This window comes from Eumetopias jubatus, unplaced genomic scaffold (assembly GCF_037043125.1).
Source record: "Eumetopias jubatus isolate StellerSeaLion01/CBP00866 unplaced genomic scaffold, mEumJub1_p1.0 scaffold_12, whole genome shotgun sequence".
NCBI classification, from domain to species: Eukaryota; Metazoa; Chordata; class Mammalia; order Carnivora; family Otariidae; genus Eumetopias; species Eumetopias jubatus.
In genome coordinates, this window is record NW_028274818.1 from 50,020,481 (window position 1) to 50,048,248 (window position 27,768).

A 27,768-nucleotide genomic window follows, 5' to 3' on the forward strand; every position below is an offset into this window, starting at 1 on the left:
TGTTACCTGTTCTTGAAGTTCATAAATAGAATCTGAGCACGTACACACTTCTGTGTCTGCTTTCTTTTGCTTATCATTAGGTCTGTGAGATTCATCCATGTCGCTGCATGTTTTTATTGCTGTGCAGTATTCCAGTGCATGACTATAAACCATTTTTCTATTTTCCTATTGATGCACTTTTGGATTTTTTTTTTTTTTTGGTCTATTCAAAGTAAACCTGCTATGAATGTTCTTGTATATTTCTCTGAGTGAACACATGCAATCATTTATCCTTGGTATATACCAAGGAGTGTAAATCGCTTAATTTGCTTCTGGCTACCACAAGGAAGACAATCTCACAAAGGAGATTCTGAAGCCTACTTTCTATCTGAAATAATTGAATAAAGGGATAATGGCAAAGGCTATCACTACTGAACACCAACTCAATGCCTGAAATGTGTCTGATCTTTTCCATATATAGTCTTCTCACAACTACTCTACAAAGCATGTATAATTGTTTCTATTTTGCAAATTAAGAATCTCAAATACAAGACATGGTGGTAGGAAGTGGCCCTTGGCCTTGTAAGGTGGAGCATGCGTGTGTGTATAAGTGCTCCATGAGGGGGCGATGAGACAAAGATGTGATAGAAGGACCCACCCCATAGATGAGGCTGGAGATTGGTCTGTGGAGATGAGATGATCTGGAAAACACAGAGCAGTGCTTCCCAGGTGGACAGAGTGGCATGGGAGGACTGGAAATGGGAAATGGGCTTTAATTTGATTGGAGTGTGTTTGTGTGTCGTCAGGGGAGAGGGGATAGATTAGAGATAACAGAGCCTGCTATCTGACAGCATCTTAGTGAGTATAAGTACTTGCACCTACCTGTGGCCTGTGGAGTGGGCAAAGATCATGGACTCCATTTCACTGATGGGGATACTAAAGATAAGAAGGGTCCAATCTCCGGGCGCCTGGGTGGCTCAGTCGGTTAAGAGTCTGACTCTTGACTTCGGCCCAGGTCATGATCTCAGGGTCTTGAGATCAAGCCCTGAGTGGGCCTCTGAGCTGGGCGTGGAACCTGCTTAAGATTCTCTCTCTCTGTCTCCCTCTCCTCCCCCCACTTCCCAAACATGTGTGCTCTCTCGCTCTCTCTCCAAAAAAAAAAAAAAAAAGGTCCAATCTCAATTTCAAATAAGCAAATTAAGGACTTGACACTTGCATCCAAACCTGTTATCATGTTGCCTATACACAAAGGTAATGATTGAGATGCATACAAATTTCTCCCAGTTCCATTTAAACGTAAACCATCACACATGGTACAGATGCTCTATGTTCTGTGAACTTCAACCTTTCCCCCATCTCTAGGTATTTAATTCCCTAAGAGGAGGCCCTGTGACATTGTATCTGTGTTTACAGGAATCCTGTGCCCTGGCAATACAGGACCTCTTTTTATCTGTATGGTTCTTTTGTCTGATCTTGTAGAGAAAGAGGTCTATAAAGACTTGAGACAACAACTTTCAACTATTTCCAAATCAATATGCATTTTTCTATGCACTTTTCCTTTTAAATGTGAATAAGAAAGCATGTAAAAATGACTATAGATAGGCAAAGAATACTAGATACTGACTTATTAGAAAATCAACCCCAGATGGTTTACTCGGGTTTTCTAGAATGACTCAACAACTTCAGAAAATTAAAAATTTCAAAGTAATTGCAGATTATATGCTACTCAAAAACAGGAGAAACATATGGTCAGTACCCAAATGTTTACCGAATGAATGACTGTGATCCATAAATTCTGATGTTAATCCATGGGTGCACCTAAATGTACCATAACTGTGCAGTGGAAAGAGCATTAGGCAAAGAAGTCTTGTTTAGGTCTTAGATCCACCCCTTCTTAGCATATTGATCTTGGGTAAATCACCTTACCCTTTCACTGGCCTTAATTTCGTCATCTGTAAAATGAGAGATTGGACTTATAGATGATCGGGTAGTCACATGACATTTCTTGCATTCTACGATTAAGTGTGTTTTCCTGTCATCTCTAATCTTTCAAAGATAAACTTTGCATAACTAAGTTTAATACTGTTTTTTTATGCTAGGGAGAGTAGGGAAAAAAGTTTCCTGTGGCTTTCTCTCCTTCAGTACCTCCTAGGGGAGTAATGAAAATAAGAATGAGTTTTAGGAAGGTCATCAGCTAATAAAACGTTTTTGCAGTGGTTTACAATGCTCCATGGTAATCTGCCTCTGGGTTAGTTCTCAGGTACACCAGATTCAAAAGACAACTTGTAATAAAGCATTTTTTGTTCTCTTTTTCATATTAAACAGGTCTTTCATCCCTTAAATATGGCTCATTTTCTCTATTTCCATCCATCAACTAGAGTAACCTTGTGAAATATATGGCAAAAGTGTTTTTTTTTTTCTTTTAAAGGACATATATTCACATATGCTAATAAATTAACACCAGGTGCCACAAGAATGAAATTGTTTCTAAAATGGGGGGGGGGGATGTCCTCTGGACACCTGGGTGGCTCAGTTGGTGAAGCGTCTGCCTTTGGCTCAGGTCATGACCCCAGACCTGAGGATCCTGGGTCCTGGGATGGAGTCCCACATCGGGCTCCTTGCTCATCAGGGAATCTGCTTCTTTCTCTCTCTGCTCTGCCTGCCGCTCCCCCTGCTTGTGCTCTCTCTCTCTGACAAATAAATAAAATCTTAAAATAAATAAATAAATAAAATAAAATAAAATGGGGGGTCCTCTTTGGAAAGTGTAGTGCATTAAATTCTTAGAGAGTAGGAACTACCTGTATGAGACTTACAACACCTAGCATTTAAATCAGCATTGAATAAACGATGTTGGAAGGGCAAACTTTTAAATAAGTTATTGGTTATCATGGGAGAGAAAGTTCAATAAAACATCAGATTCCAGCACACACAAACCACTTTTTTACTATGGTTTATTGCGTATTGTCATCCTTTTGTTAAGGCAACACTGCCCAGCACTAAAGGAAACAAAACTTATATGGGTTATTGTTGCTATCTACTCTGATCTACTTCTGTTGGGGCTGGAACGGACTTGGCCCATACCCAAGGATACTCTTATTCCTTTCCAATTTGTTAGGGGTGCTTAGATACTTCAGGGGTTTTTTTTCCCCACATTTTCTTCCAGCTCTGTTATATTTACTGGATTCTCTAAAATTAAAGGCTCAACATTTCTTCCAGCTAGTTTTACTTTTTCTGTTAATTATAGCTTTCCCCACATCATCTTTATATTGGTTACCTTTGATAACATTTGTAACAGAAATGAAACAAAGAGCAGAAACAAGTTGCCAATAAAACTTCTGATCTCCTGCTTCACTGTACACTGTGCACTGGCTTTGTTTTGCTGTTTACATCTACCTCTTGAGCCATCTATAACTACAAGCCAAATATTTCCTCTAAATATTTCTGCAAAGTTAGTGCTGAGTAAAAATATATACATCCATTTTTCTCAGCACCCGTTTCTCCAACACACGTATGCAAAACTAGTGGGTAAAAAAGACAAGAATGGGACCACCTAAGCCACAAAATAATGGGGGGCTCATTTGCATCTAGAGAGCCCCCCCACCTGCTCTCAGGAAGCGCCTTTTAAGGTGTGTGCGCCTGTGTGCCCTCCCCAAGCCATCTGGATGATGATGCGAGAGGGAAGATTTTGCATTGCAAAGACCGATTTTTTAAAAATGCTGTGCAGGTAGTTCCTAGCCAAGAGCGTGCTCGTGCCGGGGGAGGCGAAGGAGGAGAAAGGCGGCAGCACCGGCAGCCTGCTGGGGGCTGACCCGATTCCCTAGAATCCTCAGCTCCCTTCCTCTCTCCTCCGACGTCCTTCCTTCCCTTCTCTCCTCCTTCCCCGCCTTCCTTTCCCCAGCGAAGCAGCTGCGAGGAACAAAGAACGCGGGCGCTCCGGGAAGCAGCGCGCAAGCCCCGCGCACTGCGCGCGGCGTCTGGCTCCTCGGAGCGGGGCTCTCCCGGCTCCACGTCCCTCCGCAGCCTCCCCCGCCTCCCGCGCTCGCTCGCTCCCGCCTGCTCGCCGCCTCCCCCACCTCCGCGGCGCCGGAGGAAGGCGGCTGGGGCTCAAGATGGCTTTAGCCGGGCTCTGCGCCCTGCTCGCCTGCTGCTGGGGGCCGGCGGCGGTGCTGGCCACGGCCGCCGGCGACGTGGACCCATCCAAGGAGCTGGAGTGCAAGCTCAAGAGCATCACGGTGTCGGCGCTGCCCTTCCTGCGCGAGAACGACCTGAGCATCATGCACAGCCCCTCGGCCTCCGAGCCCAAGCTCCTCTTCTCGGTGCGCAACGACTTCCCGGGAGAAATGGTCGTGGTGGACGACCTGGAAAACACGGAGCTGCCCTACTTCGTGCTGGGTGAGTCCCGGGGGAGGTCGAGGCGGCCCGGCGCCCCCACCCCCCACCCCAGCTCGCTCCACACACCCACTCGCCGCCGACCTCCCTTCCCCCACTCCTGTCGCCCAGGATCCGCCCCACGCCCAGCCCTCCCTCCACACCCACCTGCCGGCCAGCGCCTCGGTGCCCCCGACTTCTCCCCACATCCGACATGGATGCTGGGCCCTCGACCTCCCAGCCGCCCTGCCCCACAGGAGCAGGTTGCAGGAGGCTCTCTGAAACCTTTCCTGGCCTTGACCTCTCCGCTTTCCTTCAGGAGCACATTGACAGAACACTTGTCTGAGACCGGCTCAACTCCCATAAGCCCTTCTCCCCACTCCCTGGCCACATGCCCCGTTCTTTGCTTCACACCCCCTGGACACCCACTCCCACAGCATTTCCTGGGGGAGTTGGAAACAGGTATCCCGCCCTCCCCGTGGCAGGCATGTGCAGGCCACATTGTACCGGCTGGATCTCTAGCCCGCACTCTTGGAGAGGGCTCTGTATCTCTCACCAGGTGACTGGCACTTAGTCACAACACTCAAGTTTTCTCTCCTCTTGGTGTCCATCCCACCTTCACACTTACATGCAACAATGTCCTCAACCAGCCACCTCCACTGCCCAGGTCACATCAAGATGCCTTGGATAAAGAAAGCATCCTACTGTAGTCTGTTCCTGTTGGTATCTTCTTTGTTCCCAACGCTACCTTAGGTAGGCAAAGGCATTCCTGCACACAGAATGGTCTCCCTGGCTAAGAGGCTCCCCTTCCGTTCCTTTTGTTTGTTTACATTTCTCTCTCAGTACCCCTCTACTCATTTTCTTAGGCCACGAAACTCTTTCAGATCCTGGAACCTTCTAATCCACCTCTCTTTTCTCACTGCCAGGCTGCAAAGATACTGTGGTCCTGCTCCAGCCTCTTGCAAAGCAGGACAGGTTCATGTGACTTCGTTAACCAAAATTTCCCTCACTTTTCCCTGTGCAGATGTCTCTCTCTCTCTGCTGTGTGCGCCCACCATGCAATCCATTTCTGTAGTGATGCTGTACATCATCCTTATTTTGCCCATGAGAGAATTCAAAGATAACCCAATTCATAGTTACTCTCTAGATCCAAAAACTGACAAACAATGAAACTGTCCAGGAGGCAAACGTTTCATCTACTTAATGTCCTACCAACTGGAGTTCACTTTGTAGGAACATGGCTTCCTGATGGCCATACATAGGGTAGAGCCACATGTGGAATGTCCTATAACACCTCCCTGGTGCTCTTTATTCACAAGAGATCTCTTCACATTGCAAACATTAAGAAGTGGGTGAGTAAACCCTTACTCTCTGATCCCTACGGAAAAGCGATTTCAAAAATTGCCTGGTCCTTTGAAAAGTTGGTTTGCAATTCCTGGAGTGCGGCTTAGTTGACCCTGTTAAGTCCAGCCTACACACTTGATGGCATTACTTATTTTTGCATTAAAATCATACCAATAACATAATAAAACTGGGGGCTGGCTGGGAATGGGGACACTGTGGATATGTGGCTCATTAAAATGTACAATTGCTGGGTTATTCAGTGGATGCAAATTTTGCATGGACGTCACGCTGATGTGCAAGTACAATCTGTTCATCATAATATACAAGAAGGAGTTTGGGAATTACATGTTTCTGAAGAGCCTGTTTGGGGCTCTACACGTTGTGTTTACTGTGCATGAGGAAGGCTGTGTGTGGTGCATGAGAAAAAGGGCAATGAGCCTAGCAGGTCTTCAAAATCCCACTTCCTTTCTTGCAGCATCCCAAAGCCGGGGCCTGAAGCCATGATGTGCCTGCTAGGATCCAATGTGCACAGCAAAAGACCAGATGTTAAAGAATGGGGTTTCTGCACCTCTGTGCAAAGCTGCCCACTGCAGCACCCTGCTGGAGTTGCTATGGTAACCTCCTGCAACTTGGCATTTACATACAGGAACAAACACACTCTCACTTCAGGGCCAGATGCATTTCCTAAATGCATTGATTGTGTCCTTGCCACCTCCCCCCTCAATGGGGGCATGTTCAGACCCAGTATTCCCAGGGGGAATAGGGGTCACTATCAGCTTGGGTGGGGAAGCAGAAGTAGGCAGAAAGGGACAGTCCAAGTTCATGGAGGGTAGACTCAAGTGTATATATAGTTGCTCTCTAAGTTAAGTTTTGTGATCGTGGATTCTGTCTCTCGTGGTCAGTAGTAAGGGATGTAGTGACTTTGGTTTAGAACTTTCCCTACTCTTATCTCTGGAACTTAGTTTGCTGAAGCCATCCCCAGGAGGAATATGAATCCACCAGTCGTGGGAAGTTATTGACCATTTACTTGCTCAGCACTCATAGGCACTCTTAGGATAGAGAAGTTAGAAAAATTAAAGGCCCCTGCCCTCGGGTTCTCTCTAGTCAGTGGAAACACAGACTGAAATATTTGGAGGAGTTGTAAGTAATAACGCTTGAGTGTGTGATATGGGTGGTAAGGGGTGTAGGAATGCTGAGGAAGGAAGGAACAATTTGCATAGCAAGAATAGACTCCATAGATGACATGGGCTTGACTAGGGCCCTTGACCCAAATCAGGTCCTATGGTTTCCTTTTGTCTCTAGGATCAAGTCCCCTAACTTCAGTGAGGCAAACAGGGGTTTTATCCTTCTGACTACAGCCAACTTCTCCAGCCTCATATCCCTGCAAGCCTGCTGTAGCCTTTCAGGATTCTTTCAAGACATTGCACATACTGTTCCCTCCACCTAGAATGCTCTTTTCCTCTTCTCCACTTGGCAGCCATCTCTTCTTCCTCCTAAACCCTGCACACCTATCACGTCTCTATGAAGCCTTCCCTCTCCTCCCAAAACAGAGAAGTTTATCCCACTCCTGTGCTCTTTGTGTGGATTTAAAAAAATCAAAACACAAATGAATGGAATTAAAGATGGATTCGCTTTGGTGTGGCCTAGGTAAGGTGAAGCCATTTGAAATCACGGAACAAAGATAAGCAATCGGTGGTGGTGAGAGTGAGTATGTGATGGCGTGCCGTGCATATGGAGCAGTACAGAGATCGGCCTCGTGGTAGAAGAGCGGTCAGGACGGTGCCTGGCTCTGTAGAGTGGAGCATTGTTCTCTACTTAGAAGCCAGGCAGTGGAGGGCTGACCTGACATAGAAAGCCATGAAGCCTGACTCCCAGACCTCAGCCATCAGTCCTGGCAGGTTTGCTTGTAGGATAATCCTGCAGGGTGGTGGAGGGAGTGGTGGTATCTTCTGTCCTCTTAAGTGAGTTTGCAAATTGTGTGTAAGGGCCATATGAGACTTTCAGTTGTGCTTTCTTTGGCTACATGTAGTTTTAAAATGTTTTGAATTTGAATGTTTTCAGTCAAGGCCTGCCATCTCGAGATTGTCATACTTCCCCTTTCTTTATGGTATTTCTCTGACAACTCTAAGCTGGATAATCTAAACCTGCTTTCAGAAGTGTTGCAAAACACTACAATATCCCAAAGTAATGGCAATGTCTAATTTAAGATATTTAAGTTCGTAGATCTGGGGACCAAAAAGAAGAGGCTATAAAAGCAACCACAGGTGTTTTTTGGGCAGGGGGGTCTTAGGGATTGCAATCCAGGAGGCACAGGGTCCATGGAAAAAGAAAATCATCTCAAATTGCAAGCAGAGGGTACAGGTTTATAAAAGCAAAACCCACAAGGTTAGAGAACTTATTCTGAAAGAATTACGATTGGTGCTGACAGAGTTAAACTGGAGACTACAGGATTGGCTATTTAGCTAACAGGTGTTACATTGGATTTCAGTCCAAAGTAGAAGGATATGTTCCAGGAGGTGGTGGAATTGCAATTGACAAGTCACAATTGATGAGATCAAAAGTTCATGGCTGTTCTGGAGAATTGAAACAGAAGTGCATAGGCCTTGCTTCCTCAATGTCCTCCCCACCCTATTTTGAACAGACTCTCTTAGCAGTGTTTCACTTTGGAATTTTCCTTTATTAAAAGGCTTTATTCCCCTCTCAGGAGAATATAAAAGGTTTCCTAATTTGCCAATGAAAATTTCATATCTCAACTAAAACTTTGTATCTCAGTTTTCAAAATAGTAGACATTCTTGCTTTAGAGGCGTATTTGATTTTGAGACAATTGGTTAACCTGAAATGTAGCTTCTGCATTGAAGTGTGGTTTCCTGGGCTGTGAACAGAACAGATTTATCAGATTCACTACTATTTGAAAGGGATGCTCCTCTGTTTCAGACCCAACTCTGGAGCTTGTGCATGTGTAAAACTCAGTGAAGGAAGCTGTTTCTCTTGAGCCGGGGTGTTTAGTTTTAGCTGTCGTGGCTTTTGATTGAAGAAGGTGCTCCTGAAGATAAATCAATCAGCCTGCAGAGATGTAGTGAGTTCCCACATGCAAGGTGGTGTTTAAACCTTCTGGAGCAGTCCAGTGTGGTGGTTAAAAGAAAAGGCTTTGAAGACCGATCTAGGGTCAACTCCTTCCTGGCTTTCCACTTATTCCAGCAGTGGAAAAAAGTAGGATCAGAGAGGTTAAATAATTTACTCAGGATCCCATAGCTAATAATTGGTGGATCCGTCGCTCGAACTCAGGTCAATGTAACATTTAAACCTTTCTCGTCATTACTATTTTATGCCTTGAAATTGTTTAAAATCCATTCTTTTTCATGGTTCTATGAAAGAAGCCCTGGCAATGGTTAGAATAGGGAAAGTACACTAACCTAGTTTGTACAGAAGAATCCTTTATGATTTCTATGTAAATACCTTTTGGATATCCTTGCCCATTGAGTGATTTCTCACACAAGGCTTTAATGCAGAAGAGAGTGAACTTCATCAAGAAATATTTGCCTGAGTAGGTGTTCTTACCTAAGCAGAATTGGGGAATTCTTATTTATAGCGTCCAGATGTGGATAGCCATGTTCCTTGGTGTGTTATGGCACCCACAGTCATGGTGAACAATGTGGGATACATGTCCAGGGCTCTTCTTAGAGAGACCCCACAGAAATGCAAAGTGGGAGTCCCAGAAGAAGACTCCGCTGTTAAATGGAGCCATCTAGAAGATGCTGTGGTTTTAGCTCCTTGTCCAAGGCCACTGCCTTTTGTATTCAGTGGCCTTGTGCTTAGAATCCACTGTCAGAACCCAGTGGAGCTTCTTGAACAGCATTTTCTGAATTTTTTAATTGGCTTCTAGTGTAATTAATACTGGGCATAATTTTCTACCTTTCTACAAAAGGTGAGCTTTTGCCTAATACGAAACAGCCCTAAATTTTTTCACAAGTCTCTCTCCATCTCCCCATTTGAGAAGAAACTTTAAAATTTGTTTCTTTTCCTTCCTTTTACTCTCTGCTATGGTGAGCTGCTTAGGTTAACAGTAAACAGTTTTGCATAGAGTGGCAGCCCATCCAAGACACAGAGGATGAGTGGCAGCAATCTTAGAGTAGGGTCTTCTATGCTTACATGACTCATAGTAGCAGAATGCACTAATTTATAGTATTGAGAGGTTTATTATTTACTGCTTGTCTATAGAAATGTAGATTTTTACATCAAAGTCATTTTGAATGCAAGAGTGATGAATTTTACAACACTTCAAATGCTCTTCTAAATATAGTGATAGGTTTGAATTCAAGTCATTGAAGTTTTTGAAGGAAAAATAAAATACAAGCTTAATTTCTTTATTTTTCTTTGTGGAGCAAGGATTGGGGTCTTGTTTTATGGAAAATATATATATATACACACACATACATATGTGTTTTATGGAAAATATATATATATACACATATATATGTGTGTATGTATATGTGTGTGTGTGTTTGTGTGTGTGTGTGTATATATATATATATATATATATGTATATGTTTTTTTAGGAATGTAATTAAACCCAAAAGGCTAGTAGTTTCTCAGATTAAGGCCAGTTTATGGGAACAGAACTTGGCATCCTTTCAGCAGGAACATGCTGAGTCTATATTCTCCACTTTTACACCAAGTTCAAATATATGCACACAGATGGCAGAACAAGCTCTATTTTGAGCGAGTTAATCTCTCAGGACAAGTTAAAGCCTATGGTAATTTCTAATGTACCACAATTTGGCATCTATCATCATTTTTTTATTATAAATGTGTAATAGTTATTATTTTATTTTTTAATCACATATAATTTAAAACTTTGAGAAAACAAAATGAAGTGCCTCTATCGATTCCTGGGTTTCCAACACAATTTGTACAAATTAAATTGATGCCGGTGGTAATCCAAATTGATGTGAGACTTTTATAAAGCAGTTTGGTATTACACAGTAAAGTTGACAACATGCATGCCTCACAACCCAGTGATTCCCCTTTTAGGGATTTAGTACACAGAAATTTTTATATGCATATTGTTAACCTTAAAAACAGAAGGTATTTTACCAGCAAAAATGGGTTTATTTGGGGAGGGCAGAGAATTGCAGTTGAGGACGTACAAACTCTGGCAAAACCATAGGCAAGTCTAACAAACGAAGGAGGGGGATGTTATTTTATAGAGAAGAAGGAAGAAGTTGGGAGAGGTTGTTTTGAATAAAAGTCCATTGGAAAAAAGCGAGAATTCAGGGTGATGATAATTTGTCATCAGCTGAGTTGCAGGGCTAGTTGACTTCTTGTAGAAGATTCAGTGTGCATCTTTTCCTGGGTCCTGTAATTGATCATTCCTTCCTAGGGATGATTCTTCTGTTGGGGTTTGTAACTGACAATTCTCCCTGTGATTGACATTGAATGGTAGGGCTCCCCCTTCTAGCCTCCCTGCTTCACTTTGGTGAGGTTTCCCTTCACTAATTTTTACAATGCATGTGAATATTTGTAGTAGCCGTGTTAGTCATAGCAAAACTTGGAAACAACCCAATGTCCATTAACAGGAAGCTAGAAGTATAGGAGATGTTACAGTCATCCCCTGGAATGTTATCCAGCCATGAGAATCAATGAATTACAGCCACGTATACCAACATGGATACACATCACAATGGTAATGTTAAGTGAAGACAAACAACTAGCTGAAAAATACATACAGCACAGTTTCATTTATATAAAATTCAAAATAACAACACATTGTTTGAGGATATGTAAAGATGTAAATTTTTTATGAAAAGCAAAGAAACAACACAAAATAAAGGATGGGTGTTACCTCTGGTGGAAAGGGAAGATACTGGAAGGGGGAGGGAAGGAAGAGGGGCTTCTGACATTCTGGCTGTATTTCATTTTTGTTTTTCTTCTTTTCTTTTTTTAAATAAATTTAGTTTTTTTATAACAGTTTTAGATTTACAGAAAAATTGCAAAATGTACAGCGTTCTCATACCCCACACCTATTTTCTCCTGTTACTAACATCTTATGTTGGTATGATACATTTATTACAATTAAAGAACCAATATTGATATATTACAATTAACTAAAGTCCATCCTTTATTTAGATTTCCTTAGATGTTACACTGAGTCATCAAGTCTCCTTAGACTCCTCTTGGTTATGGTAGTTTTTTGGCCTTGTTCTTGATGACCTCAACAGTTTATGAGAAGTATTGGTCAGGTATTTTGCAGGATGTCCCTCAACTGGAATTTGTTTGTTTTCCTCATGATGAGATTGGGGCTCTGAGTTTGGGGGAGGAATGAATTTTCATCACATGTCAAGGGCACATTTGGTCAATATGACTTAGCATTGTTGCTGTTCATCCTGATCACCTGGCTGAGGTAGAATTTGTCAGATTTTCCACCATAAGTTACTCTCTTTTTCCCTTTCCATGCTGTAATCTTTGAAGGAAGTCAGTATGTATAGTCTATACTAAGAAGACAGGGTGTTATGGTCTACCATTTAGAGAGTGGAGTATCCACATAAATTATTTTGAATCATTGTACATGAGACAGTTGTCTCTTATCTCTTATTAATGTATTTATTTAATCATTTATTTATATCATATGGACTCCCAAATACTTATTTTATACTTCGGGTTATAATCCAGTACTACTTTATTGATTTTATTGCTGAAATGGTTCCAGCTTTGGCTAATGGGGAGCTCTTTCAGTTGGCTTCTGTGTCCCTTTGACATACCCTCATCAATATGGGTGTTTGTTTTGTTTTTGTTTTTTGCACATTTTGTTACTTTCTGTCACTTCCTGCTCCAGCTCATTTTGTATATTGCCTACCCACCATGCCCCCAGAGTTCTAGAATCAGCTCTTTCTCTGATTAGCCCTGATTCTTTTCATTGGAGAATGGTATTAGAAACCCAGATCTAGGCACTGTGCATATTTATTTATACTGGGGTGTTGTTGCTTCTAGGGTTTCTCAGCTGACAGAGCAAGGAAATACATGTGTGTATACGAACTCATAGGTACATCCATATCTATAAATATTTCTATAAGTAGCCATCTGTATCTTATTAAGCTAAGCATGAGTTCATGCTGATGTATCTAGCTCCAATCCATTATCTAATTATTGTGATCTAATTCATTATCTAATCCATGGATCATTCTAACCTCCTTCCTTTGTTCACCCCGTCCAGCAGTGAGAAATCTGGTTCTCACTATCTTCCATACACTTATTTAATTGTTCAATTCCGCTATACATGTATAACAGTATCAGAATTGCTTACCCATACCCCAGTGGGGAAAAACTTGATAGTAAGAGTACCGTTCTTACATACAGCATCTTTTGTCTTTAGTCTTAAAAGACCAACCAGTTAGTATTTTGATACAGTTAGTATTTTTGTATCTTTGATACAGTTAGTATTTTGTCTCATTCTGCATTCCATCCTAGGATCACCCAGCCTCCTAAATGATTTTTCTTTTAATTTGCACACATTAAGATTGGCTCTTTGTGTTCAAAAGTTCTGTGGGTTTTTAACAAATGAAATGCATAGTGTCAAATATCTACAATTATAGAATCATGCAGAATAGTTTTACTGCCCTACAAAATCCCTTGCCCTTCCCCTATTTACCCTTTGCCTCATTACGTCCAGACTCTGGCAACCGTAGATCTCTACCGTGGCCATAGTTCTGCCTTTTTTAGAATGTTATATAATTAGCATCATACAAGTATGTACCCTTTTCAGACTTCGCCTCTTTTCACCTAGCATTATGCATTTAAGATTCATCCATATCTCTTACTTTTTTTTTGTGGCTTGATAGCTCATTCATTTTTATTGCTGAATAATATTCCATTGTATGAGTATACCACAGTTTATCCATTCACCTGTTGAAGAACATTTGGTTTTCTTCCAGTTTTTGGCCATTATGAATAAAAGTGCCATAAATAGTAGCATATGGGTTTTTGTGTACTCTCTTTTTGTTTTGTTTATGTAATTTCAGTGCAGAGGTTTGAGTTAATCATACTCCTCAATACACAATACATTTTATCATAGCCCTATGAAAACCCTCCTCCTTCCAATGGTTCATGTATTTGGCTGTTTGTTTCTCTTAACCGCTACTCCTGATTCCCACCTACCCTTCCCCATAGGCAAGCACTCTAATTTCCCTAATGTTTATCTTTTTTAGGGGGTATGTATTCTTGTAAAACATGAATAGTTTTGTGTTCATGTATTTTTAACTTAACTAAATGGTGATACAATACAGCATACTGATTCTTCCTCTTTTCAGTCAGCACTATATTTTTAAGAGCTACTCATGTTACTAGGTACAATAAAGCCCAACACTGTCCAACTGAGCTTTCTGTAATAATGATAATGTTCTACTTCTGCCTTATGCAGTATGGTAGGCCCTAGCCCCATGTGACTCTTCAGCACTTGAAATGCAAATGAAGAGCTGATTTTTTTACTTTAAAAAAAATTTAACTAATTTGCATTTAAGTAACCTCATGTGGCTGGTGGCTGCCATATTGAATAGTCATATGTCTAACATTTCCATCATTGTTGCAGAAAGGTTTATTGGGTAGTACAGGTGTAGCCCATTGGTTCTGATTGCTGCAGAACGCTCCGTGATCGGTGTCTACCACATTTACCAATCTTTTCAGTGATGGATACCAGGTCACCTCCAGCTCCTCATCACTATAAATAATGCTGCAATTATCATCTTTGTGCGTATTTCCTTGGGGACTGTTGTTAAAATTTCTCTGGGATATAAACAGGAGTGGAATTGTTGCTTCACAAAGATTATCTATATTTATTTTGACTAATACTGTCAAATTGTGCTCAGAATGGCTGTACTAGTCTGCATACTCATCAGTAGTATTTGAAGGTTACTATACCCCAATATCCCCACCAACACTTATCTTTATTCAGTGTTCTCATATTTGTCAGTTTTCTAAGTGTGAAGTGATATCTCATTGTTATTTCATATTTTCAGAAGCACTTTAAATACTAAGGAGATTATCCCTTTGACTGTAATAGGAGTTACAAATAAATTTTCCCCCCAGATTACTATATGTGTCTTGATTTTGCCCATGTTTTTGTGTAGTTGGTTGGTTTTCCAAAAGCTTTGGAACTTTCTGGAAGTTAGTATTTATTTTTGGCTTCCATACCTTAAGTCTCAGTTGGAAAGTTCTTCCTCACTTTAAGATTATAAAAGGATTCATCATTCTCTCTTCTTATAGTCTAATGGTTTCATTCTTTGCATTTAAATATTTGATATATTTTGAATATTCTGACATATTCTGTGAGATATAACCTTATCCAGATGTACTGTAGGAAGTATCAACTTTAGCTCTCCAGATGGTTACTCAGATGTCTCAGTGCCATTTATTAAATAGTTTGTGATTTCCCCTTTGGTTAGAGGTGTCATCTTTATCACATACTGAGTTCTTTAATACATTTAGGTCTATCAGAACTTCTGTTCTAGTGCCATATATATACATATATATATATGTGTGTGTGTGTATATATATATATGTATATATATGTCTCAGTTGGAAAGTTCTTCCTCACTTTAAGATTATAAAAGGATATTTATATATATATATAAATATATATACACATATATACATATATATGTGTGTGTGTGTGTGTGTGTGTGTGTATATATATTCTTGTGCCTATCCACATTGCTTTAATTATTGAAGCTCTGCTCTATGTTGTAGTATGCTTAAATGTTCGGTAGGACTCGTCACCGTCTGCTACTGTTCCTTTTCAGAGTTCTCCTAGTCATTTTTTTTCATATAGACTTTCAAAGAAGCTTGTCCAGTTCTTAAAAAAACAAACAAAAAAACAAAAAAGAAACAACGAAACCTAGGTATCTTTGTTTAAAATCTTGTTAAAATTTTTAATTAACTTAGGGAGAATTAAATCCATTTGATGTTGAGTTTTTCTACTTAAGAACTTGGTGTGTTTGTGTTTGTTTAGGCTTCTGGTCTGCCCTTCAGTACAGTTTTAAAGGTTCTTCTTTTTCTTCATAAAGTTTTTGTACATTTCTTGCTGGATTTACTTCTAGGTATTTTGTCTTTCTGTCCTTTTGTAAAAGGAGTATTTTATATGCACATATATAGCATATATATTTTTATATGTATGTACATATGTCCTAAATGATTATAGTTTGTGTATATCAAAGACCTTGATATTCATGTGTTAATTTTCAGCTGCCACTACCTTACTAAATTCTTTAGCTCTAGCTGTGTTTCAGTTGGTTTTCTTGGATATTTTAGTTATGCAGACATATCATAGGCAAATATTGATTATTTATATTGTCCCTTCAAATTTTTATTTCTTTGATTTTATTTTCCTGTTTAATTACACTGGTAGTAACTACAGTACAATGTCAGGTAAAAATGTGATAATGTGATTTCTTGTCTTTTCCTGACTTTAATGGAGCAACACTACTGTCTTGCCATTTTGATAATTGCTTTGTGTTCAGATTGATAAACATTATCATGTTAAGGAAGAATTGAGGGGCGCCTGGGTGGCTGAGTCGGTTTGGGCTGTCTGCCTTTGGCTCAGGTCACGATCCTGGGGGCTGGGGATCAAGTCCCACATTGGGATCCCTGCTCAGTGGGGAGCCTGCTTCTCCTTCTCCCTCTGCCATTCACCCGGCTTGTACTCTCTGGCTCTATCTCTTTGTCAAATAAAGGAATAAAATCTTAAAAAACAAAAAAGGAAGAATTGAGTGTTTCTTTCTTTATCTAGAATGACTTTTTAAAAGATTTATTTATTTATTTATTTATTTGAGAGAGAGAGAGAGAGAGAGAGCATGTGCACACATACCAACAGGGAGGAGCAAAGGGGGAGGGATAGGGAAGTGGAAAAAATCTCAAGCAGACTTTGTGCCAAGCATGGAGCCCAACATGGGCTCAATCTCCTGACCCCTAGAGCATGACCTGAGCCTAAACCAAGAGGCCAACACTTAACCGATTGAGCCACCCAGGCACCCCATCAAGAATGAATTTCTTAAAATACTAAAATTTTTTAGTGTCTATAATCATGTGATTTTTCTCCTTAGATTTATTAAAAGGATAAATTATATAAATTCTAATATTGAACTCTCCTTGCGTTCCTGAAACAATCCTCACTTGGTATATAGTGAATTATTCCTTTAATGTGTTGCTGGATTCTGTTTGCTAATATTTTATTAAGGATATTTTACATCCATATTCCTAAGTAAAGTTAGCCTCAGATTTTCTTTCTCTGTGTGTCTAATCTTTGGCAGGATTTGTTATCAATTTTACATTTACTTTATAAAGTAAGTTTTAAGTTTTCTTTCTTTTTCTGTAGAGTAATTTATATAGCATTGAAATGATCTACAAAACCTATAGCCATAACCACTGTCCTACACAGTGTGGTAAATGTAATGACTGAGTTAAGAACTAATTAATTACTTTGTTAGTCAATAATGAACTACTAAATAAGATAGGATAATAGGAAATTCTTTCCAGAGAAAATATTCTAAGTTGAGATTAAAGGATGGTGGGATTTAATCTGGTAACCATAAGAGTTCTCAGTTTTTAAGAGAAGTTATGAGCTCCATCAGAAGGGAACAGGAAGTAGAAAGTGTAAAAACCAAAATGGGTGAGCGGAAATGCAGTATAAAAATATTTAAGCACCGTCTTTGGGACCTTTGTCAAAAGTTGACAGCCTTCAGTTAAGGGAGCATGAAACTAAGAATATAAACCATAGAAATATCCAGGGAGACTCTTTCACGGTTGCCAGTTTCTTGGTGGCTTTTGTAACTCTAAATAGTGAGGGGATACTTTCAGTGACTATGCCACACCACATAGCTCCATGAGGCAGCATTCCCAATAAAACTTGTATACATATAGCATCATCTGGAGATGTGCAGTGCAAGTCTGGGCATATCTAGTGACCTTGACTGATGACTTCACATTGTCCTGTTCTCCCTGTATATCTAACTTTCCCCCTAAATTTTGGAAATTAAAATTCACTCATTTTTCCCCATTATAATCTCGTCCTGTGCCTTGATTCTCTTTCCCATGTCCCCTTTCCTATGTTTCCCAGTGTCCTCTGGATGGCTCTTTTCAGTCTAGTAATAATCAGAATATAGTCTGAAAGGGTGCAGTGGCAAAAAGTGGGCTACTTTATTGAGAAGTGTCCTCTGAACACTTTCTCATATGTTCTCTAAGCACATAAGAGGGGTGGCCATTCCCTCTTTTCTTCACTGATGCTTCCATACCAAGTGTTCTTAGCCTCAGCATCATGAATGGGCTCCCAAGTCCATTAAGTATAAAATTTGTGTGTAAGTGCAATTTCCTGGAAAGAGAGCCCATAGCTTAATCGGATTTTTAAAGGGATACTGTAAGTAGGAAAAAGGTTAATCCTCTGGAACAATGAGACCTTTACAAATAACTTAAGGAAGAAAAATTTATTCTCTCTTAGACAACAGTTCCAAGGTGAGGGGTTCAGTTTGGAAGGGCAGCTCCATTCCACTCACTTCTTCAGAAACCAGCGTCCTTCTCTCTTGCTGCTCTGCTGCTTCCCCCTCCCCCCTCCCCCCCCCCCCCCCCCCGCCTGTTTTTCATCCTCTCCTGCCTGGACCAGCAGGTTGACCAGCATGTGTTTCTACTTACAGGAAAGAGAAGGGCAGAAGTACAGGGTTATGATATTCTTTTTATTTAAGACAGTGAGATAAATATTGCACATATCTCATCTACTCTCATGGCTTTGGAGAGAACTTTGTCACATGCCCTAAGTCCAGGCAAATGATGCTGGGAACTTCAGTCTTAGCTGGGTGGCCATGTGGGCTCGACTTAAATTCTAGGCAGAAAGAGAGGATTTGGAGAGTCTGGGTGGCTCAGTTATGTCTTGACTCTTGGTTTCAGCTCAGGTCATGATCTCAGAGTCCTGGGATCGAGCTCTGCATCAGGCTCCGTGCTCAGCGGGGAGTCTGCTTGAGGATTCTCTCTCTCCCTCCTCCCTTTTCATACACTTTCTCTTGCTCCCTCTTTCTCTCTCTCTCTCAAATCAATAAATAAATATATTTTTTAAAGATTTTATTTATTGATTTGAGAGAGAGAGAATGAGAGATAGAGAGCACGAGAGGGAAGAGGGTCAGAGGGAGAAGCAGACTCCCTGCTGAGCAGGGAGCCTGATGTGGGACTCGATCCCGGGACTCCAGGATCATGACCTGAGCCGAAGGCAGTCGCTTAACCAACTGAGCCACCCAGGCTCCCTCAATAAATAAATCTTTAAAGAAAGAAAGAGAGGATAGATTTTTGGGAAAAAGAGCAGTCTCTGTCACAGGAACTTCAAAAAAGTTAAGAGCCATCCTTCTAGACCCATACAGTTCTACTCTCCTTCCAGAAGACACCTCCTTTTTGGAACTACACATCTTCAATTTTGTCACCTTCTGCCCCTCCTTCTTATTCTTGGTACTGCTCCTCTGTTTTTTTCTCTGTCTCATCTCCTGCCTTCACCCAAGCACATTTCTTGAACTATGTAGATATTGGTCAAAAAACCTATTCTTAAAGGCCCACATAGCAAATATTTTAGGCTTTTCTGGACATATGGTCTCTGTTGCAGCTACCTAACTATATATTTATATAGACAATACGAAAATGAATGGGTGTGGCTGTTCCAATAAAACTTCATTTTCTCACAAATAGGCAAGCAGCCTACATGTCACTGTTTACAAATTCTGATGTAGACTGTATATCCCATTTCTTACTTTATAAATTCCTTGCTTCCCAGCACATCATTGACCTTCAAAACCCCATTTCATTCACTGGTAACTGTGGTCACAACCCCGCATCCCTGAAAGTCCTCCAGCTCTGAAACTGGTCTGCTCATACCACAGATTGTTCTTTTTTTTTTTTTTTAAAGATTTTATTTATTTGACAGAGAGAGCACAAGCAGAGGGAGAGAGAAGGAGAAGCAGGCTCCCTGCTGAGCAAGGAGCCCGATGTGGGACTTGATCCCAGGACCCTGGGATCATGACCCGGGCCGAAGGCAGCCGCTTAACCGACTGAGCCACCCAGGAGTCCCCCACAGATTGTTCTTTACAGCTCTTTCCTGCTCTTCCTTACACTCTGACTGATGTATGACCCTTGAAATTCACCATTTCATTGATCCCTTTTTATTTTATTTATTTATTTATTTTCATTGATCCCTTTTTAAAAAAGATTTTATTTATTTGAGATTGAGAGAGAGAGAGAGAGAATGAGCAGGGGGGAGGGGGCAGAGGGAGAAGGAGAAGCAGATTCTCTGCTGAGCAGGGAGCCCGACGCGGGGCTCAATCCCAGGACCCTGGGATCATGACCTGAGCCAAAGGCAGACACTTCAGCGATTGAGCTGAAGGTGCCCCTTCATTGATCCTTTTATTTTCCTCATGTCTATTAGAGTGCTTCTGGCAACTCTTCCTTTTCCTGTAGTACCTTTTTATTAGAATCCTCAATTTCATTGCTTCTTGTTGTTGTACATCATCTACTAGTAAATGTCCAAATTTGGATCAATTGCCCCATATCCACTTGCTTTACTTTGACCCCCAGACTGAATGCCAAGGTTTGTATGTAAATTTTCCCATTTGTCTGGATTCGTGGTACCATAAATATCTGAGTTCTAATCTCTGTTTGGCCCTAAACATTGCTTATCATTTTTTTATTGTCCTTGAGCAACCTGTCTTCTCCTTCCCCTAAGTAACTATTTCAAATCTTTAGTAGATAGTTAAGCTCCCAATCTAATTTCTATATCTCTTCATGTAGCATAAGACCTTGCCTCATACTTTATCTAAAAATTGAGGCTGATTATCAGGCATAATTTCTGTACACCCCCAACTCTCAAACTTGTAGACATACTTCCACATTCATTCTTAACTTCTCATTTCCAACTGCCAATATTTTTTCAGCAACTGCTAGGTATTGGTCATGATACTAAGTTCTCAGGAGGCAGTGAGAAATAAAAAAGACAGTTCCATATTCGCAGAACAAAGAATTCTGCCTCTTCTGGGGCCTCACTGTATTGATCATTCCTCTCTTCTAGATCTTTTCTTTGTCTTGCCCATTCCTTTTCCTAGATCTCTCCCTTCAGCTTATAGTCATGTCTCTCCTATCTTAAAAAAACTTGCCCACTTCCTACCATATCCTCCTAGCGAGCACCTGATCAGTCTCTTCCTGTTCAGAATGGCGTTTTGCTTGCTGACTGCTTCATTGCACCAGGGACCATGTGAAATCCAGGGAACGCTCTTCTGTCCTCATCTTAATGATCTCACTGTTACATTGCCACCACTGGTCTTCCTCGAAGTTGTCTCCTCCTTTTCTTGGGTAATGCAAAGGTAGGAAGGTACCTTGTAAAACTGGAAGAAAGCCAGTGTGGCTGGAGCATAAAGACAAAGATCATATCAGCTGGTGGCACCTTCAGAAGCTTTATTTTCCAGCTTATAATACTATATTGACTCCCAGGACTTGCTGGAGAATGTACATGATTCTTAGCAAGACATGAAAGGTACTCCACGATTTGGTTCCTCCCTGTCTGCTACTGTGTCAGATTGACTCATGTTAGTTTGAAATTTTTCCATTATAAGTAAGAGAAAACTTAACTTGAACTGAAGTCAATGATAAAGTGGATTTGTTGGCTCAGGTCAGTGAAAGCGGTAATCAGGCTTACTGTTATCAGGGCTCCGGCTTTGTGTCTCCTTAGTTCATGGCTTTGGCCTCCTCTGTGTGTGGTGTGCGTCATTAGATGGGTCGTAAAATAGCAGTAGCAGTTGCAGGCACCACATTCAGATGAAGTATGTCCAGAGGATGAGTAAGGATTGCTTCTGAGAGCTTGCACAAGAGGAAGAAGGCTGCTCTCTTCCAGCAGTCCCCTGCAAGCCACTCCTCGCAATTCGTTGGCATGAGTTGACTTAGGCCTGCCCATCCCTGGCTCAATCTCTGTGCCAAGAGGGATGCAGTAACTGCTCAGCTTCAACGAATTGGCCCATTCTGGAGCTGCATGGAGAGAGGAAGAGTGAGGAGGAAATTTCTGAGTCACTTCAGTCCCTTCTGCTTCATATATCACGAAGGCTGACCTATTATTCTCTCTTTTATCACCCCCCCCACCAATTCCTTTTGTTCTTCCATATACATCTTAGGTACAACCTCCTCTTCTGAGGGTTCTTTGCCTTCTCTGTTCTCCTGGCACTCCATGTATACTTCCCTAGTAATACTCTGTAAATCTTAAATTATTTTCTTTACCAATTGCCTATCCCATGAAAGCATAAATTCCTCAGAGAAAAAGAGAGCACACATGCGTGTGCACACACACGCAAGCTAGGGGAGGGTCAGAGGGAGAAGGAGAGAGAGAATCCCAAGCAGGCTCCCTGTAGAGTGAGGAGCCCAATGTAAGGCTTGATCCCACAACACTGAGATCATGACCTGAGCCAAAATGAAGAGTTGGACACTTAACTGACTGAGCCACCTGGAGCCCCAAAGGCAGACAGTTCCTTAATCATCTCAGTATCCTCAGCTTCTAGTACAGTCTTGCTTGTTTGGCGTGGAGTATGTATTTCGAGAAAACACACTGAGCTTCGTTGCACTGACCTTCACCAGGCTGACTCCTGGGGAGCCTTGGCATTTAGCTCAGTGGTTCTTAAAGTGTCCCACAAACCTTTCCATGGATGATGAGACCCCTTCCACAGGTTCTTTGAAGCAAAAACTATTTTCATAATATTAAGATCTTACTTGTCTTTTTCACTGAGTTGTTATTTGCACTGATGCAAAAGCAGTGGTGTGAAAAGCTGCAGGTGTCTTAGCAGGAATTCATGCAGTGATGCCAAACCATGCTGGTAGCCTTTTGGCTTTTCACCACACTCAAAGGTCGTCCCACAAATCCGGTGTTACTTGGGGATATCCTAGATGAAGCAATCACAATTACTAATTTTCTAAATTTTGGCCCTGGAGCACTTGTTCTCTTAATATTCTAACTGACAGAATGGGAAGCACACACACAACTTCTGCTAGAAGCTGATGTGTGAGTGTTTGAGTTGCAAGCTCAACTATCTGCTTCTGTCGTATACCACAATTTTTGCTTGACAGAACAAGCGCACTGTATTTATTCAGACTTGGGAATTTGGCCGACATTTTCTTGAAAATGAACAAAGTGAGCTTGGAAAATAACTGACAACATTTGTAGCCAACGATAAAACACAAGCTTTCAAGAGAAAAAAACCATGGAATATTATAACAACTTGTGAATGCCACAGCAAGCTTGACAGCTTTTCAATACTTGTAGACTTGACTCATGAGACCAGTAATGCTATTCATGAATGAGAGTTTTTGCAGTTGTATAACGAACTGTGCCAACATTTGGAAGATGTGTGGAAATCCATGAGCCACTATTTTCGAAACGACCAGTGCATGACGTTTTAAAACTGTGCGTGAGTAAAAATGTACATTCAAATTTCAACATGGATGATGGATTTTAATGAAGAGCATACAGAATCTTCCATGTATAGTTTCTGTTTCCACATTGCCATTCACCTTTAGGAAGTTAATACTTACTGAGCTTTGGTGTACTATCAAAAAAAAAAAATCCACAATTTCCTGAAATAGCTATTAAAAGACACCTCCCTTTTCTAGATTCATTACTCTGTGAGGCAAGATTTTCTTCATGTGCTTCAGCTAAAGTATTCTGCAGTATATTTAATGCAGAAGCCGGGATGAGAAAGAATCCAACTGTCCTTTATTTAGCTGGGTATTTAAAAGAGTTTCGAAAAATGTAAGATGATGTGACTCCTCTCAGTATTTCTTTTATCATAAAAATATTGATTTTTTCATAAAAGACATGGTTTTTGTTAACATGTAATGGGTTTCTTATTATTGTTTTTTGATGAATTAATAATTATTTACAACATTTCTCAGTTCTGGCTTCAAATATGATGAACACTGATAGAGCCCACGAAGAACCACAAAATCTTGTTGTAGTTCCCATAATTTTTAAGAAGGAAAATGGTTGCTGAGACCCAGAGGTTTGAGAATGGCTGATCTAGCTCACGTGGCACCTCAGCCAGGAGGTGACCCTGAGGCCCCCAGGGAGAGTTAATTATCTTCCATGTGAATTGTGGAGCACTTGGTTTATATCTCTGTTACAACACTTCCCACAGATCAACATATTAGTTCGTCCACCTGTTGTTTCTGGCCTGTGGTCCTAGCGCCGGTTCGTCTCTGATACACAGTATTTGGTGAATGAACAGAAGAATGAATGAGCAAATGAATAAATGAAGGCTCAAAGGGCTCTTCATTCTACTGTAGCTCTGTTTGTAGTTACTGAATTGTCATGAGTATTCTGTGGTTCCTCCGGAGGACAGAGCTCTATATACACACATGATAATAAACTCCACCAAGTGGATGTGCTGTGTGTAGCCCCCATGCCCTTCAGCCATGTGGGAGAATTTCTAACAGTCAGAAAGAAAAAGTGGGTGAGGAAGAATCTCAGAGTCACGGTGCTTAATGGTGCTGGCTTATCTAGAGGTGCTTTGCTTCAGTCACTTTCTTCAGGACCTTGTATGTACCCTACAGTGAGCCTGGAAGGCACACTGTTTTCATTACTTAAGGGTCATGGGAGAGGCCGATTGCAAAACTGTGACATTTAAAGCAATTTTGGCTTCTTTCCTAGGGGTTTTGAGATTAAAGGTGAGGGGTATGACCATTGTTCTAGACCCGCTTGGAAGAGTTTGAGCTACTTGAAGACAGAGACTCTAAATCCAAGGCATAGTCACCTCCATTGACCACCACAGGAACAGAGCTGAAAGTTGACGTTGCCAAAGTTACAGGTTAAAGGAGTCTGAGTGAATAATCAGTTTCTCAAATCTTGGTCCTGGATGATGAGATCCTGGGGATTAGACACGTGGGGGTTTGAGGATGTAAGGCACTTTGAAAGCTTCAAGATCAGTGTTTCACACGTGTTTTCACGGCAGTTGGTCTCTAAAAATGACAATCTTTCTGGGTCTCCTTGGAGTACGTTACATGTCGTCTCGTGGTTGGAGGTGATGGGTTTAGTGACTGTGGCTTACCCCATCAGTTACCCCAGGGGTTGGAGGTGAACATCGCAGCATATCTGCAATTCATGTGCAGTGTGCCAGTAGGCTATAGCATACCAACTGGGAAAGTCTTTTCTAATTTCATGTGTCTTTGTGGGAAGGAGCTTGCTTCTCATCGTGTCCTGTGTGGAGTCCCATGTGCAGTGAGAGATCAGAAATAACCTTCCCAAGCATCTGAAAACTGTGGCACCTCCTAATTGGACCAGATTGCTTCTACACCACTGGGGTTGTTATCCAGTGGGTTAAACCAGCTCAGAGATAACACTAAATCATGAGGCTCCTCTCCCTGTTCCTGACCCGTTTTGGTCTTAACCTTAAGTACTCTTCATATTTAGTCCAGTCATCTCGCATAGAGAGCATATTCCAGAATTCCTGATGGCATCATCAACAAGTTACAGTCTGTGGAAACATGTAATAACTATAATTTCCACAGAGACTTGATAAAGTTCTAGCTAAATCTAAAGGCAAAGAAACTTGAGATTTTGTTTACCTGTGGGACCTGGTTCAAGGATATTATTGTTCAATAAATGGTAACTTATTTGAAATAATGCTAGCCTTACAGAAATGTTGCAAAAATAGGTCAGATAATTCTCCTTATACCCTTCACTGAGCTTCCCCTCATTAACATTTTGCCCAAAATAATAAATGACCCCAACTAAGAAATTAGCATTGGTATGAGAATATTTCTAGGTGGTACGTGGGCTGTCATTTGAAAAAATATAAGATTTAAACATATATTAGAAAATAGTAGGTATACCAAATTAATTTCATTGATTTTTGTCATTAAGATTCAGATTCGGCAAAAATCGATTTAAAAGTAAGGTAAAATTTCAGGTGGCACATGGACATGGCACAATTAAATTATAAAGGTATGATTTGAATGAGTGACATTTGGGAATCTCTGTCAGAATAAATGCATAATTCAGAAATTTTAAGAATTTACCTCTTTCTCCTTCCTACTTCGGTTGATGCTTCTTGGATGCTGGTTTCCCAAGACAGACTTTACTGCTCCATAGTGCCACTCTTGAATGATTTGCATTCTCCATCCAGTACATTGATGATGGTCAAGCCTAGAATAATGTCCCTTCACCTGTCCATAGGAAAGTTGACTTCCTTGTAATCCTCACATTACCACACAGGTTGATGATTATGGTGGTGATAATGGAAGTTAATGTTCTCCCTCAGACTGGACATTGACAAAAACTTGGAAATGTGCGTACTAAAGGGAGATTTGAGAGGGAAATGTAAATTATCCAGTTAATGGGTTTTCCCCAATATAAATGCAAAAATTGCTTTCATCTTCAGGTCACGATGGAAATCACATTGCTGCCTGGCAGTTTTACTTTCTGCCAGGTTCTGTGAGGAGGTGATTACTGAGAACTCTGGAGCAGGGTAGCTATTTGAGGAGTTTAGAAAGCCATGAGGGGTGTGCAGAAGGCTAGGAAGGCCTGCGTTTCATCCAGAGGGGAATTTGCTAACCAGATCTCTCTTGTGAACTTCAGCTTTTCTTCCTCCCTCAGGAGTCAAAATCACTTTAAATAATTGGTAGCTCTTCAAACTCAGCCTTCCTTTTTGTATTTCTTGCCTCTTTTCTCCTGGCTAAAGGAATCCTGGTTTCCCATGCATGTTTTCATTGTTAGGGAGTGAAAACTTGGTGAGACATAGGGCTTAAGATAAGGTCCCCCAGTCTCATAGTCCTCATAGAAGTCAGGAGTTTGCTAGATGAAAATAATGACCATCAGATAAGAGCAAAAGTGCTTTTTGTTACAAGGAATACTTAAAAAGGTTTTTCTTAACTTAAATCTTTCTCAGTCCCACTGACTTTCAGATGCTCTTGTTTATTATCCTTGTTTTATTTTTTATATAAAATTGTGGATGTGAAGAGTGACAATGATGTATCAAGGACTATTGGATCAGCAGATGCTACTTGGCAGTCTTCTTCTGTATTTTTCCTTATATTTGCTTGGCTTTCCAGACCATTCCATATCGTCTGATACTGCAAAGTAATACCAAGTCCTGGGGTGCTCTGGAATAACAGAAGGAGTCCAGTTTCTAAATGTCAAGTGCATGAACTGTAGTTAACTCAATCCTTTATTTTTTCATTGGCTTTTGTTTCTTCATTTGCTTTTTTATTCTTTTATTTCACTTCCTTTATGATCATGTAACAGCTGTTGGAACTACAAGCATAATTTTATTTTATTTTTTATTTTTTAGATATCTTGTTTATTTGAGAGAGAGAAAGTGAGAGACAGCATGAGAGAGAGGGAGGGGAAGAAGGAGAGAGAGAGAGGCAGACTCCCCGCTGAGCAGGGAGCCCGACACGGGACTCAGAATCCCAGAACCCCCGGATCATGATCTGAGTCGAAGGCAGACGTTTAACCTACTGAGCCACCCAGGCACCCCACAAGCATAATTAAAAAATACAACAGCAGTGTGAGCATGGAGCCACATGCCGACCACCTTGCCTAGAATTTGTGAATTTGCTGGCAGTGTGTAATTATTACTTTTATTGCTTCAAACAACAATAACTACAGAATAAATATGACCAAAGGGAGCTGTGACCAGAGTACGTGTACATAACCACTAGAGCTAGAGTTCATGGTATAATGATGCCCACGGTCAGTCCCCCCATGGCCCTCGTTATACTGGTAGACGCTAACACTGCCCCCCTGGATACATGAGGGACATCCAAGCAAATTGGCTTTTGTGTTCTTGCTAACTTGGCAGGTGGAGGCCGCTACACTCACATACAGTGTGATGTCCTGCTAACCGCTGATACTGATGCCCACTAACCTGACTTCATATAGTCAAGTGAGATGGTAGAGCACACAGCGATGCTTTGGTCCTGCCCCACGAGCTATTTGTGAGATACTCACTGTTGGGGTTGAGTGAACCCAATGAATGTCACCCAAGTTCAGGACTAATTGAGGGGCAGAAACAAGAGATAGACAGTTGGAA

At 41.1% G+C, this 27,768-nt stretch overlaps 1 protein-coding gene across 2 annotated transcripts in view; it reads left to right on the forward strand.

Annotated features, from left to right (window-relative positions):
- Positions 1 to 4,088: 4,088 nt before the first annotated feature.
- ASTN1 (astrotactin 1) overlaps positions 4,089 to 27,768 on the forward strand; it is a 305,327-nt gene continuing 281,647 nt past the window's right edge. For both annotated transcript variants that reach the window (XM_028092079.1, XM_028092081.1), the window contains exon 1: positions 4,089 to 4,371. In XM_028092079.1, coding sequence (XP_027947880.1) covers positions 4,089 to 4,371 — 283 coding nt within the window. The remainder of the gene's footprint in view (positions 4,372 to 27,768) is intronic.